This window comes from Ranitomeya imitator, chromosome 3 (assembly GCF_032444005.1).
Source record: "Ranitomeya imitator isolate aRanImi1 chromosome 3, aRanImi1.pri, whole genome shotgun sequence".
Classification (NCBI taxonomy): Eukaryota; Metazoa; Chordata; class Amphibia; order Anura; family Dendrobatidae; genus Ranitomeya; species Ranitomeya imitator.
The window spans coordinates 796,576,952-796,591,928 of record NC_091284.1 but is presented as its reverse complement, the minus strand read 5'-3'; the positions used below and the strand labels follow the sequence as shown (position 1 = coordinate 796,591,928).

The 14,977-nt window shown below is 44.3% G+C and overlaps 1 protein-coding gene across 1 annotated transcript in view; it reads left to right on the top strand.

The window, feature by feature from the left end:
* The window catches only part of LOC138671771 (matrilysin-like), a 35,093-nt gene extending 25,005 nt beyond the window's left edge, over window positions 1–10,088 (top strand). The window contains exons 3-5 of the mRNA XM_069759919.1: window positions 6,853–7,001; window positions 7,199–7,324; window positions 9,910–10,088. Coding sequence (XP_069616020.1) covers window positions 6,853–7,001; window positions 7,199–7,324; window positions 9,910–10,088 — 454 coding nt within the window. The remainder of the gene's footprint in view (window positions 1–6,852; window positions 7,002–7,198; window positions 7,325–9,909) is intronic.
* The last annotated feature ends 4,889 nt before the right edge of the window (window positions 10,089–14,977 follow it).

Here is a 14,977-nt window from a genome sequence, read left to right as displayed (position 1 = left end):
AATGCGCAGAAAAAAACGCGGTAAATCCGCCATAAATCCGCAGCGGTTTAGCACTGCGGATTTATCAAATCCGCAGCGGAAAAATTCGCAGAGGAACAGAATACGTGTGCACATACCGAAACCCTAACCCTAGCCCTAACCCTACCCCTACCCCTAACCCTACCCCTAACCCTACCCCTAGCCCTAACCCTAGCCCTAACCCTAACCCTACCCCTAACCCTAACCCTACCCCTAACCCTAACCCTATTCTAACATTAGTGGAAAAAAAAAATTTCTTTATTTTTTTATTGTCCCTACCTATGGGGGTGACAAAGGGGGGGGGGTCATTTATTATTTTTTTTATTTTGATCACTGAGATATAATCTATCTCAGTGATCAAAATGCACTTTGGAACGAATCTGCCGGCCGGCAGATTCGGCGGGCGCACTGCGAATGCGCCCGCCATTTTGGAAGATGGCGGCGCCCAGGGAGAAGACGGACGGGACCCCGGCTGGATCGGTAAGTATGATGGGGTGGGGGGGACCACGGGCGGGAGGGGGGGACCACGGGGGGGGGATCGGAGCACGGGGGGGGGGGGAATCGAAGCGCGGGAGGGGTGGAACGGAGAACGGGGGGCGTGGAACGGAGCACGGGGGGGCTGGAACGGAGCACCGGGGGGTGGAACGGAGCACCGGGGGGGGTGGATCGGAGTGCAGGGGGGGTGATCGGAGCACGGGGGGGTGATTGGAGCACGGGGGGAGCGGACAAGAGCACGGGGGGGGAGCGGAGCACTGGACGGAGGGGAGCCGGAGCAGTGTACCGGCCAGATCGGGGGGCTGGGGGGGCGATCGGTGGGGGCACATTAGTATTTCCAGCCATGGCCGATGATATTTCAGCATCGGCCATGGCTGGATTGTAATATTTCACCCGTTATAATAGGTGAAATATTACAAATCGCTCTGATTGGCAGTTTCACTTTCAACAGCCAATCAGAGCGATCGTAGCCACGAGGGGGTGAAGCCACCCCCCCTGGGCTAAACTACCACTCCCCCTGTCCCTGCAGATCGGGTGAAATGGGAGTTAACCCTTTCACCCGGCCTGCAGGGACGCGATCTTTCCATGACGCCACATAGGCGTCATGGGTCGGAATGGCACCGACTTTCATGACGCCTACGTGGCGTCAAAGGTCGGGAAGGGGTTAAAGATGTTATGGTGGGGTTCCCGGCACCTACAGATCTGAATGAGTCCATGACTATGGCTATTCAGATTGATCGGCGTTTACGGGAGCGCAAACCTGTGCACCATTTGGCGGTGTCTTCTGAACAGGCACCTGAGATAATGCAATGTGATAGAATTCAGTCCAGAAGTGAACGGCAAAATTATAGGCGGAAAAATGGATTGTGTTTTTATTGTGGGGATTCAGCTCATGTTATATCAGCATGCTCTAAACGCACAAAAAAGGTTGATAAGTCTGTTGCCATTGGTACTTTACAGTCTAAGTTCATTCTGTCTGTGATGCTGATTTGTTCATTATCATCCATTTCCGTCGATGCCTATGTGGATTCAGGCGCTGCCCTGAGTCTTATGGATTGGTCATTTGCCAATCGCTGTGGGTTTAGTCTGGAACCTCTGGAAGTTCCTATTCCTTTGAAAGGAATTGACTCTACACCTTTGGCTATGAATAAACCTCAGTACTGGACACAAGTGACCATGCGTATGACTCCCGTTCATCAGGAGGTGATTCGCTTCCTGGTACTGTATAATTTACATTATGTCTTAGTGCTTGGTCTGCCATGGTTACAAACTCATAACCCAGTCCTGGACTGGAAAACAATGTCTGTGTTAAGCTGGGGATGTCAGGGGGTTCATGATGATGCATCTCCGATTTCTATCGCTTCATCTACTCCTTCTGAGGTTCCGGTATTTTTGTCTGATTATCGGGAGGTTTTTGAGGAGCCTAAGCTCAGTTCGCTTCCTCCTCACAGGGATTGCGATTGTGCTATAGATTTGATTCCTGGCAGTAAATTCCCTAAAGGTCGTTTGTTCAATCTGTCAGTGCCAGAGCATACTGCTATGCAGAATTATGTTAAGGAGTCCTTGGAAAAGGGACATATCCGTCCATCTTCGTCCCCTTTGGGAGCAGGTTTTTTTTTTGTGGCCAAAAAAGATGGTTCCTTGAGGCCTTGCATAGATTATCGTCTTTTGAATAAGATTACAGTCAAATATCAGTATCCTTTGCCATTGTTGACTGATTTGTTCGCTCGCATTAAGGGGGCTAAATGGTTCACTAAGATTGATCTTCGGGGTGCGTATAATCTTGTGCGGATAAGGCAGGGTGATGAGTGGAAAACCGCATTTAATACGCCTGGGGGCCATTTCGAGTATTTGGTGATGCCTTTTGGACTTTCTAATGCTCCTTCTGTCTTCCAGTCTTTTATGCACGATATTTTCCGTGAATATCTGGATAAATTTATTATCGTGTATTTGGATGATGTTTTGGTTTTTTCTGATGACTGGGAGTCTCATGTTCAGCAGGTCAGGAAGGTGTTTCAGGTCCTGCGGGCCACTTCTTTGTTTGTAAAGGGTTCTAAATGTCTTTTTGGAGTCCAGAAGATTTCTTTTTTGGGGTATATTTTTTCCCCTTCTACTATTGAGATGGATCCCGTCAAGGTTCAGGCTATTTGTGACTGGACGCAGCCTACATCTCTTAAGAGTCTACAGAAGTTCTTGGGCTTTGCTAATTTTTATCGTCGCTTCATAACTAATTTTTCTAGTGTTGTTAAGCCTTTGACGGATTTGACTAAAAAGGGTGCTGATGTTACTGATTGGTCTCCTGCGGCTGTGGAGGCCTTTCAGGAACTTAAGCGCCGGTTTTCTTCTGCTCCTGTGTTGCGTCAGCCAGATACGTCGCTTCCTTTTCAGGTTGAGGTCGATGCTTCCGAGATCGGAGCGGGGGCGGTTTTGTCACAGAGAAGCTCCGATGGCTCAGTGATGAAGCCATGTGCGTTCTTTTCTAGAAAATTTTCGCCCGCTGAACGGAATTATGATGTTGGTAATCGGGAGCTTTTGGCCATGAAGTGGGCATTTGAGGAGTGGCGTCATTGGCTTGAGGGTGCTAGACATCGTGTGGTGGTCTTGACTGATCACAAAAATCTGATGTACCTTGAGTCTGCCAGGCGTCTGAATCCTAGACAGGCTCGTTGGTCACTGTTTTTCTCCCGTTTCAATTTTGTGGTTTCATACCTGCCAGGTTCAAAGAATGTGAAGGCGGATGCTCTTTCTAGGAGTGCCTGACTGCCCTGGAAATTCTGAGCCCACTGGTATCCTTAGGGATGGGGTGATTTTGTCGGCTGTCTCCCCAGACTTGCGACGTGCTTTGCAGGAGTTTCAGGCGGATAAACCTGATCGTTGTCCGCCAGAAAGACTGTTTGTTCCGGATAATTGGACCAGTAGAGTCATCTCCGAGGTCCATTCTTCTGTGTTGGCAGGTCATCCTGGAATATTTGGTACTAGAGACTTGGTGGCCAGGTCTTTTTGGTGGCCTTCCTTGTCGAGGGATGTGCGTTCTTTCGTGCAGTCTTGTGGAGTTTGCGCTCGGGCTAAGCCTTGCTGTTCTCAGGCCAGTGGATTGTTGTTACCTTTGCCTATCCCGAAGAGGCCTTGGACGCACATTTCCATGGACTTTATTTCGGATCTCCCTGTCTCTCAAAAAATGTCCGTCATATGGGTTGTGTGTGACCACTTTTCTAAGATGGTTCATCTGGTACCCTTGCCTAAGTTACCTTCCTCCTCTGAGTTGGTCCCTCTGTTTTTTCAAAACGTGGTCCGTTTGCATGGCATTCCGGAGAACATCGTTTCTGACAGGGGATCCCAGTTTGTGTCTAGATTTTGGCGGACGTTCTGTGCTAAGATGGGCATTGATTTGTCCTTTTCGTCTGCATTCCATCCCCAGACGAATGGCCAGACGGAACGAACTAATCAGACTTTAGAAACTTATTTAAGGTGTTTTGTTTCTGCTGATCAAGATGACTGGGTTTCCTTTTTGCCGCTTGCCGAGTTTGCCCTTAATAATCGGGCTAGTTCTGCTACCTTGGTTTCTCCTTTCTTTTGTAATTCGGGGTTTCATCCTCGTTTTTCCTCTGGTCAGGTGGAGCCTTCTGATTGTCCTGGAGTGGACATGGTGGTGGATAGGTTGCATCGGATTTGGAGTCATGTGGTGGACAATTTGAAGTTGTCCCAGGAGAGGGCTCAGCAGTTTGCTAATCGCCGTCGCCGCGTGGGTCCTCGACTTCTTGTTGGGGACTTGGTGTGGTTGTCTTCTCGTTTTGTTCCTATGAAGGTCTCTTCTCCTAAGTTCAAGCCTCGGTCCATCGGTCCCTATAGGATCTTGGAAATTCTTAACCCTGTGTCATTTCGTTTGGATCTCCCAGCATCGTTTGCTATTCATAATGTGTTCCATCGGTCGTTGTTGCGGAAGTATGAGGTACCTGTCGTTCCTTCGCTTGAGCCTCCTGCTCCGGTGCTGGTGGAGGGTGAATTGGAGTATGTTGTGGAGAAGATCTTGGATTCTCGTGTTTCCAGACGGAAACTCCAGTATTTGGTCAAGTGGAAGGGTTATGGTCAGGAGGATAATTCTTGGGTGATTGCCTCTGATGTTCATGCTGCCGATTTGGTCCGTGCTTTTCATAGGGCTCATCCTGGTCGCCCTGGTGGTTCTCGTGAGGGTTCGGTGACCCCTCCTCAAGGGGGGGTACTGTTGTGAGTTCTGTTTTTGGGCTCCCTCTGGTGGTTACTGATGGTACTTGGAGACTTGTGTTTTCTGCGGTCTCTGGTGTCCACCTGTTCCATCAGGTTATGGGAGTTTCCTATTTAACCTGGCTTTTTTGTCATTTCCTCGCCGGCTATCAATGTAATCAGCGTGTCTTTTTACCTCTGCTCCCTGCGTCTGTTATCTTCAGGACAAGCTAAGTTTTGATTTTCCTGTTCCACGTTTTGTTTAATTTTTGTCTTAGTCCAGCTTGCAGAGATGTGATTCCTTGCTGCTGCTTGCTCTAGTGGGCTGAAATTACTCCTCATGTTCCATGAGTTGGCACATGAGTTCAAGTAATTTCAGGATGGTTTTTTGAAGGGTTTTTCGCTGACCGCGCAGTTCACTTTTGTATCCTCTGCTATCTAGCTTTAGCGGGCCTCATTTTTGCTGATTCTATTTTCATAACTACGTATGTGCTTTCCTCTCATTTCACCGTTATTACATGTGGGGGGCTGCTATTTCTGTGGGGTGTTTCTCTGGAGGCAAGTGAGGTCTGTGTTTCTTCTTATAGGGGAAGTTAATCCTTCGGCTGGCGCGAGACGTCTAGGAATCATCGCAGGCACGTTCCCCGGCTACTGCTAGTTGTGTGTTTAGGTTCAGGATCGCGGTCAGCTCAGGTTCCATCACCCTAGAGCTTGTTTTGTTTTTGTGCTTGTCCTTTTGTGATCCCCTGCCATTGGGATCATGACACGTGCCCTGACATAATTAGTCTGTGTATAAAAGAATGTTTCAAACTGTACCACACAACCATGGACTACTAAATTAATTTATGACTTACACAACTCACATATTCCAACCTGATGCACTCTACACAACTTACATGTGACAACCTGATGTACTTTAAACAATTTACATATGCCACCATATTATAAAATTCACATACCAAGAAAGCAGTAGATCAATTCCAATATAGGGTCACTTGTAGGGGGTTTCTACTGGTATGGCATCTCAAGAGCTCAGCAAATGTGCCATGGTGTATGCAAAAAATTCCATCAAAGTCTGCATTCCAAAACGTCACTCGTTTATTTCGGAGGTCAGCTGTTACTCTTTTGAAAATGAAACAATTTAGTGCTGAAACAACATTTTTGTGGGAAAAATCAAATTTTTTCCTTTTTGACGGGTCAACATGGTAAAATTCTGTGAAGTATCTGGGTGTTCAAGGTGCTCAACACATGTCTAGATAAATTTCTTAAGGGTTCTAGTTTCCAAAATGAGGTTGCATGTGTTTTCACTGTTTAGGCAAATCAGGGACTCTCCAAACGCGACATGGTGCCTGCAGACCATTGCATCAAAGTCTGGGCTCCACAATGTCACACCATCTTTTTGGATCTCGCCAGTGTGTCCAAACAGTAGTTTACCACCACATATGGGGTTTCAGGTTATTCAGGAGAAATTGGATAACAAACTTCGGGATCCATTTTCTCCTGTTACCCTTGCGACAATGCAAAATTTGGGGCTGGAACAACATAGAATCTGCTATTGATTCCAGCCCAATTTGCGTTGAAAAAGGTCAAACAGTGCTCCTTCCCTTCCGAGCCCTGCTGTGAGTGCAGTTGTTTTCCACCACATATGGGGGATGAGCATACTCAGGAGAAACTATACGACACATTTTGGGGTACATTTTATACTGTTACCCTTGTGAAAATAAAAAAATGGGGCTTCATTAACATTTTTGTGAAGAAAAGTAAAATGTTCATTCCATGTTCCTTTCACTTTTTTTAATTCCTGTGATGCACCTAAAGGGTTAATATACTCCTTGAATGTTGTTTTAAGAACCTTGAGGTATGCAGTTTTTAGAATGGCGTCATCTTTGGGTATTTTCTGTCACATAAGCCCCTCAAAGCCCGTTCAAATGTGTTGTGGTCCCTAAAAAAATGGTTTTGTAAATTTTGTTTGAAAATTGAGAAATTGCTGATAAACGTGTAAACCTTCTAAAAAAAAAAATTATGTTTCAAAAATCATGCAGCTTTTTAGTTGTCAAGTATGGCATTTATGTTTTTTGTTGAATTAGTCCAAAAATAGAAGATTATTACATTTAAGAGATATATTGTCTTCTTGCACAGAATTGTGAATTACACCCCAGATCTTCCCGCTCGTGTGGTTGATGATTCGATCCAGTTGGCATTCAGTGTCTGGAGCCAAGTCACTCCTCTGAGGTTCACCAAAGTGAACCGTGGAAATGCAGATATCCTCATCCAGTTCAGTGCAGGAGGTAAGTACTTTGTGATACTTTTAAATAATGGTAAAGTAGAATATATTGCAGCTTTGTTAAAATTTTATAGATTTTTTCTGTGTTGTCAGTGAATTTTTTGAATTTTTCAGTATTTGGTATTTGTTCCATCAAAATATCAGAATCTCAGCAGCATCAAAGTCAAAAACACAGTGACGTTAATTTATTCGTTTTTGCAGCACATGGTGATAATAGTCCATTTGATGGCCCCGATTCTGAACTCGCTCATGCATCTGCTATTGGTGATGGAATCAGTAGTTATGCCCACTTTGATGAAGATGAAAAATGGACAAATAGCCGAGAAGGTACGATACTGCACAGTTACAATGTCTCACCTTCAAATACATTTCTTTAAAATACTGCAAAAAATGCATAAATATTTCTCAATAGCCCAATGGGACTTTATTATGTATTTAACTTTAGTTTCATGAATCAGAAGAGCAATAGTTTAAACTATTATTATTATTTTTTTAATTTAAATTTAAAAACCTGGTGGTGGCCATATTGGAGGCATGGACTTCCTTCCTTTTTTCTCTGCATGGACACTGCAGCAGCATGTGGGCGCTTCAGGTCATCTACAAGAAATTGAATTTATTTAAAGAGTGGGCCCAGTATGGTCTAAAACTGTAACAGAAAAAAAGTATATACTGATTGTCTAAAGAGGTCTCACATTGTTCTTGATGAAAGAGGAAGTGATGGTGGCACCTGGACTGCTATATGAAGGAATGGTGGGGAATTGGTTGGGGAAGACCATGCTGGGCATATTTTTTAAATAGAAAAAAAGTTGATTCTGTCCCAGTCTACACAGGAAAGTTTCAAAAAACCTGATCTGCACATCCAAACATAGACACAGTGTGAACAGGTGCTGAACCCAGAGTCGCCAACTCGTATATATTTAAGTAAATAGGGCAGCACACTGCAGCGCTGCAGTGTGCTGCCCTATTTACTTAAATATATACGAGTTGGCGACTCTGGGTTCAGCACCTGTTCACACTGTGTCTATGTTTGGATGTGCAGATCAGGTTTTTTGAAATGTATTCTCTAGCCTTCTGATCGTGCACTCCCCGCCTCCTAGCTTCAGGTGTTTTAATTATAATAGGTCCAATACCCCTCCACAGTGAGAGAGAATTTGAGTCCAAGGAGAGGTTTCACATGTACCCATTCAGATGGAGACGTTTATTCTCAGAGAGGTAGGTCAAGCGTAGGGCCTCGTATAAGAGAGATGCCTTATCGTGGCTACGAGGTACACATAAAATTGGCCATTTTTATGCGCTAAAAGCTCTCATTTTTCATATTTTCAGTGCAGTAATGCAGTTCAAATTTTGTGTTTTCAAGTTTGCATGTTTTGGCGCTGCAGTGTGCTGCCCTATTTACTTAAATATATACGAGTTGGCGACTCTGGGTTCAGCACCTGTTCACACTGTGTCTATGTTTGGATGTGCAGATCAGGTTTTTTGAAATGTATTCTCTAGCCTTCTGATCGTGCACTCCCCGCCTCCTAGCTTCAGGTGTTTTAATTATAATAGGTCCAATACCCCTCCACAGTGAGAGAGAATTTGAGTCCAAGGAGAGGTTTCACATGTACCCATTCAGATGGAGACGTTTATTCTCAGAGAGGTAGGTCAAGCGTAGGGCCTCGTATAAGAGAGATGCCTTATCGTGGCTACGAGGTACACATAAAATTGGCCATTTTTATGCGCTAAAAGCTCTCATTTTTCATATTTTCAGTGCAGTAATGCAGTTCAAATTTTGTGTTTTCAAGTTTGCATGTTTTGGCGCTGCAGTGTGCTGCCCTATTTACTTAAATATATACGAGTTGGCGACTCTGGGTTCAGCACCTGTTCACACTGTGTCTATGTTTGGATGTGCAGATCAGGTTTTTTGAAATGTATTCTCTAGCCTTCTGATCGTGCACTCCCCGCCTCCTAGCTTCAGGTGTTTTAATTATAATAGGTCCAATACCCCTCCACAGTGAGAGAGAATTTGAGTCCAAGGAGAGGTTTCACATGTACCCATTCAGATGGAGACGTTTATTCTCAGAGAGGTAGGTCAAGCGTAGGGCCTCGTATAAGAGAGATGCCTTATCGTGGCTACGAGGTACACATAAAATTGGCCATTTTTATGCGCTAAAAGCTCTCATTTTTCATATTTTCAGTGCAGTAATGCAGTTCAAATTTTGTGTTTTCAAGTTTGCATGTTTTGGCGCTGCAGTGTGCTGCCCTATTTACTTAAATATACACAGGAAAGTTGTCAGGTGAGCTGCAGAAAGCAGAAGATGTCAGCCTATTGTTTACCCCAGCGAGAGCACTGGAATATCTCAAGATTTTGTATATTCATAGTCTCATTAGGAAAAGAAACTTTAAATGTGTTTACCACTCTAATTTTAAAGTAGACCAGCATAAATTAAAAAAATCATTGTCTCCAACTTATCCTTCGCTGTTCCTCCCCTTGCAGTGCTCAGGTGCACTGTCTTCCTTGCCTCCTCTTCCAATTGGCATGTGATTAGTTCTAAATATCCTACTTGGGTTAGATGGACATGTGACAGCTGCAGCCAATCACTGGCAGCAGCAATGATGCATAGGTCACCGCTTCACAAATTATTGGCTGCAGCATTCACACAACCATTTTTGTTGGAAGAGGAAATAAAGAGACTGGTTGGTAGTGACCTGGGTGTAGCTTGGAGAGGAATAGTGGAGATCAGTTAGTGAGTGTTGTAGATTGTTGTACTTTTTAGATGATGATGTTAGGTCACTTTTTAATTTTTTTCAGTAAAGCATTACTTAGTAGAGCAACACAAGCGCAAAAAACAACAACATCTGCCTACGATACAACAAGCTATGTACATCTGCTGAATATATCTCCTTTTAACCTGTTTAAACCTTTTCTTTAGACGTCAATCTGTTTCTGGTGGCTGCACATGAGTTTGGCCATTGCTTGGGACTCAATCACTCTGAAGATCCGCAGGCCCTGATGTATTCATACTACCACTATATAAAGACAGACAATTTCCGCCTGCCACAAGATGACGTCAATAGAATACAGTCCCTGCATGGTCGAAGGCGCAATTAACTCCTTAAACCTGCCAGACGGAGCTATATCCAAGTGCGAAAAATGCTATGTGTTGCTATAAATGTGTAATAAATCATATACAGAAGTACAATATAGATTACAGCAATCTTAGCTTGCTGCATTTGCAATATAACAATACCTATTCTGCTACTGAATTGTATAAGATAGTTTTCTACTTATGTTGCGTCACTGAAGGGGGGCTTAATTGTCTCCTCTCTAAATCGCACATCACCACCTGTGCACTCGACCCCATCCCATCCCACCTCCTCCCCAACCTCACCATCACTCTTATCCCATCCCTAACCCACCTCTTCAACCTGTCACTAACTTCTGGCACTTTCCCTTCTGCTTTCAAACATGCCACAATCATGCCTATCCTTAAAAAGCCAACCCTCGATCCAACAGCTATCGCCCAATATCACTGCTCCCATTCGCTTCCAAACTCCTGGAGCAGCACGTCCACGCTGAACTTTCCTCCCACCTCTCATTTATCTTGCTCTTTGACAATCTACAATCTGGTTTCCGCCCCCATCACTGAACTGAGACAGCCCTGACCAAAATCACTAGCGACCTATTTACAGCCAAAGCTAACAGACAATACTCTGTTCTCCTCCTTTTAGACCTGTCCTCTGCTTTTGACACAGTTGACCACTACCTCCTACTACAGATCCACTCCTCCTTTGGCATCAAAGACCTCGCCCTATCATGGATCTCCTCATACCTTTCCAACCACACATTCAGTCTCCCACTCCCACACTACCTCCTCATCCCACTCTCTCTCTGTTGGAGTCCCTCAAGGCTCTGTTCTAGGACCCCTACTCTTCACTCTTTGGCCTGGGACAACTCATAAAGTCTCATGGAATCCAGTACAACCTTTATGCTGATGACAGAAAGATCTACCTTTCTGGTCCAGACGTCACCTCCCTGCTGTCCAGAATCCTGGAGTGTCTATCAGTCATATCTTCCTTCTTCTCCTCTCACTTCCTCAAACTCAATGTTGACAAATCTGAACTCATCATCTTTCCTCCATCTCATAGATCTTCCTTACCTGACCTATCTATCGCAGTAAAGGACATCACGTTTTCCCCCGTACCAGAAGTCCGCTGCCTCGGAATAACCCTTGACTCTGTCCTGTCCTTCAAACCACACATCCAAGCTCTTTCCACCTCATGTCACCTCCAGCTCAAAATTATCTCCAGAATCCGTCCTTTCCTCAACCGTTAATCTACTAAAATTCTTGTGCATGCCCTCAACTCCCGCCTTGACTACTGCAACATCCTTTTCTGTGGCCTCCCTGCTAACACCCTTGCACCTCTCAAGTCCATCCTTAACTCTGCTGCCCGACTAATTCATCTCTCTCCTCGCTACTCCTCCACTTCCCCCCTCTGCAAATCTTTTCACTGGCTCCCATTCCCTCAGCGTATCCAGTTCAAATTACTAATACTGACCTACAAAGCCATCCATAACCTGTTTCCTCCATATATCGCTGAACTAATCTCCCGATATCTTCCCTCACATAATCTCTGGTCCTCCCAAGACCTCCTTCTCTCCTCCACACTTATTCGCTCCTCACCCAACTGCCTCCAAGATTTCTTTCGAATATCCCCCATCCTCTGGAATTCTTTGCCCCATCTCGTCAACCACATTCGGATCCTTCAGACGGAACCTGAAAACCCACCTCTTCAGGAAAGCCTACAGCCTGCACTGACCCTGCTGCCTCCTCACCACTACCGAAGATACCGCCTCAACAACACCGGAGTTCAACCTATTGTCTCCATCCCCACCATCCTGTAGAATGTAAGCCCGCAGGGGCAGGGTCCTCACCCCCCTGTTTCAGTCTGTAATTGTTAATTTGATTACTGTAAGTGGAATCAATGGTGCTATATAAATAAAAATAATAGCAATAGAAGACTTGAAAATGAAGGTTCAACTAATTTGCATCACGTGTGTATAGTCGGCTCAAGAGAAAGATCTTTTATATATATTGTCTTCCAGAAGATGTTTTGCTTGAGTTTTCCAACATGTACCAATAACATGATAAAAAAAACATTTTCCCCTATGGTTGTCCAGAAACAAAATAAAACTCTGTACACACAGAGTTTTTCGAAGAGTTTTTGGAAAATGATCTGAACTCCCCAAAGTCTCATCCAAGTCTCAAACAGCCTCCAAAACACTTGAGTTTGCGCCAAGTTGATGCTTCGAAAACTTAGCAAAAAGTCGCCACGTGCACATAGCCTAAGAGGTCAACTTTTGTTTGTAGGCTGTGACTGGTATTGCTGCTCAGCCTAATTCAAGTGAATAAGACAGAGTTGCAATACGATGGACATAGGACATATCATGCACACTGGAAAATCCAAACCCCATCTTCTAATCAGTAACAACCCTTCGAAATGTAAAATGTAACTTTAACTAAAATTCCTGTACAAATACAACAATAAACCATAAAAATGAAAGCCAGTTTCACTGTCCATCGAACCTTGTGTATGGAGTTATGGGGCACTTACAAAACACACGTCTATGGCTACCTGTAGTGCTGCCACAATGACATTTCAAAGCTAATTTAATTTTACAATCTAAAATTCACAATGGCTTTCTTTATACCACGAGGAATTTGTTCAGTAACGTGCTTTGTTTTTTTGTGCAAATGCAGTAATAATATAAATTGATAAATATTCAACTGCTATTCTTGAATCTGTACGTATAATTTAGTAATCCTGTGTGGTCTGACCTTCTGTCATGACGTGATGCTTCTGCAGGCTGAGAGGTCCAAGTGTGACGTCTTCGGAAATCCATTGTACTCTTTATAAAGTTTGTTGAAAGGCTGCAGCACATTCAATTAATAAGCTTTTAGTGCTGGCAAGTATTGGCATGGCTGTGATTGGCAGACGCTCCACGTGACCCGGCTTGTATAATCACCGGATCATGGGTGGTGCCGCCATTCTGCTCTAACTAGCGTAAACTCAAGCTAACTAACACAGCAAAAGTGAGGGTCAGTATTCGGTTCTGTGGGTGCTATCAGCTATCAGCAAACAGCCTGTGTGGGTGTGGTCTGCCAAATAGCCCCTTTGGGGGTACTCTGTACCCGTCTCTGTGGGAGTAGTTTGCACCCATCTCTGTGGCAGTACCCTACTTCTCTATTCATCCAAAAGGTACAGACAAGTCCTGTAGGATCCATGCCTGGCTTATTTTAAATAGTGTGAGCATGTCCACGTTGGTTGTGGACCAGGGACCGACTGGCCTAGCGGGGTGCCAGTGAAAGCACCGGCGGACCCTTGCTCAGGAGAGAGGGAGAGAGGAGAAAAAATAAAAAATTAAAATAAAAGCGCAGGGGCACGCACACGCAGCTTAACCACCGCAATGCACAGGACAGTGGTGGGCTGGGCCAGAGATCACGAGCAAGGGAGCGGGGAATTCACACACTGCCGCATCATAGTAAGCAGACCCTGCCGCAACTGTATCCGCTAAAAATTATGCCACTCAGCGAGCCGTGCACACTGCTGCGGTTTTTGGGCCGAGCAAGACACCAGCCAAGGTAGGGAAATAACACTGCTAATATGTGTATATGTTAATATGAATTTTTGTCTATGTGCCTGTATGTATGTATATATATATATATATATATATATATATATATATATATATATATATATGTATATATATATATATATATATATATGTCTGTGCATGTGTTTCTGTATATGTTTGTGTGTGTACTCATGCACGTGTGTCTCCACATGTGTGTCTACCTGGGTGTGCGTGTCTGCATATGTATTTCTGTAATTAATAAAACACACTAGTGATACCAAGGTACCATATAGGGTATAATTATTTAAAACAGACTATATAAACAGAGATACCCAGAAATCACCAAATGTGTCAATAATGTAGTGTAGCACTACAGAGGACTAGAGGGATCGTGCTCTTAACATAGTAAGGCCAAAAATAATCACAACAGAGAATATAAGTACCGTATATAATTCTTTATTTATTAAGTAATGGTATATCAGATCATAAAATCACAAAATTAAAAACCAAGAATAATTTAATATATATGTATATAATATACTAGTGCCCATATCTATATGGCTGCCATCATATATATTTTATATATACTGTATATATATATATATATATATATATATATATATATTGTAGCGTTTCACCCGCTATGGGTCTTGGGGATACTCGCTTGGCAGCAGGATAAACACTTTAGGCACGATATCTCACACATATCAGTCCATATGGTTTATTCAAACTCCGCATAAACCAAACAGGGTACAGTCCATTTCATTACAGCCATGAAACATTGGTCAGTTCACGTAGCAGATAGGCTTCTCTGCTGTATATTATAATCCCGTTGTCCGGGGTTACCTCTCAGAAGTTCCACTCCTTACACTGACTTCAGGTCAGTCCCAGGTCCTCAACACAGACCGTCCAGGTCTACGGTCTCCAGGTGCTTCCAGGACAACTCCACTCCCAGGAGCCTCCAACACCGACCGTCCGTGTTATGTCCAGCACGCAGGCTCTCCAGCCTGGAATGGTCTCTGTGTGCTTCCAGGACGTCCCCACTTGGAACCGTCCAACACACAGGCCATTCTGCAGTGTCCTGCCAGGACACACGGAAGTGTGTCCACCCTGACAGACACTCACTCAATCTCTCTCCTATGTGCTACACACACCTCCTTTACATAGGTGTAACCACACCCAGGTACCTGTCACATGGCTAGTCAGGTGAGCGTGACATCACCACAGGTCCTTACACACAAAACCATCTTACGTGTTCAGACACGCCTCTTTGGCTGGGTTTGTAGGTGACTGAACCCACCCATCTCTCCAATCACCTGGAAGCCTTCCCAATGTAAGCAAACCCCTAAGCAGTAGATCTGCTT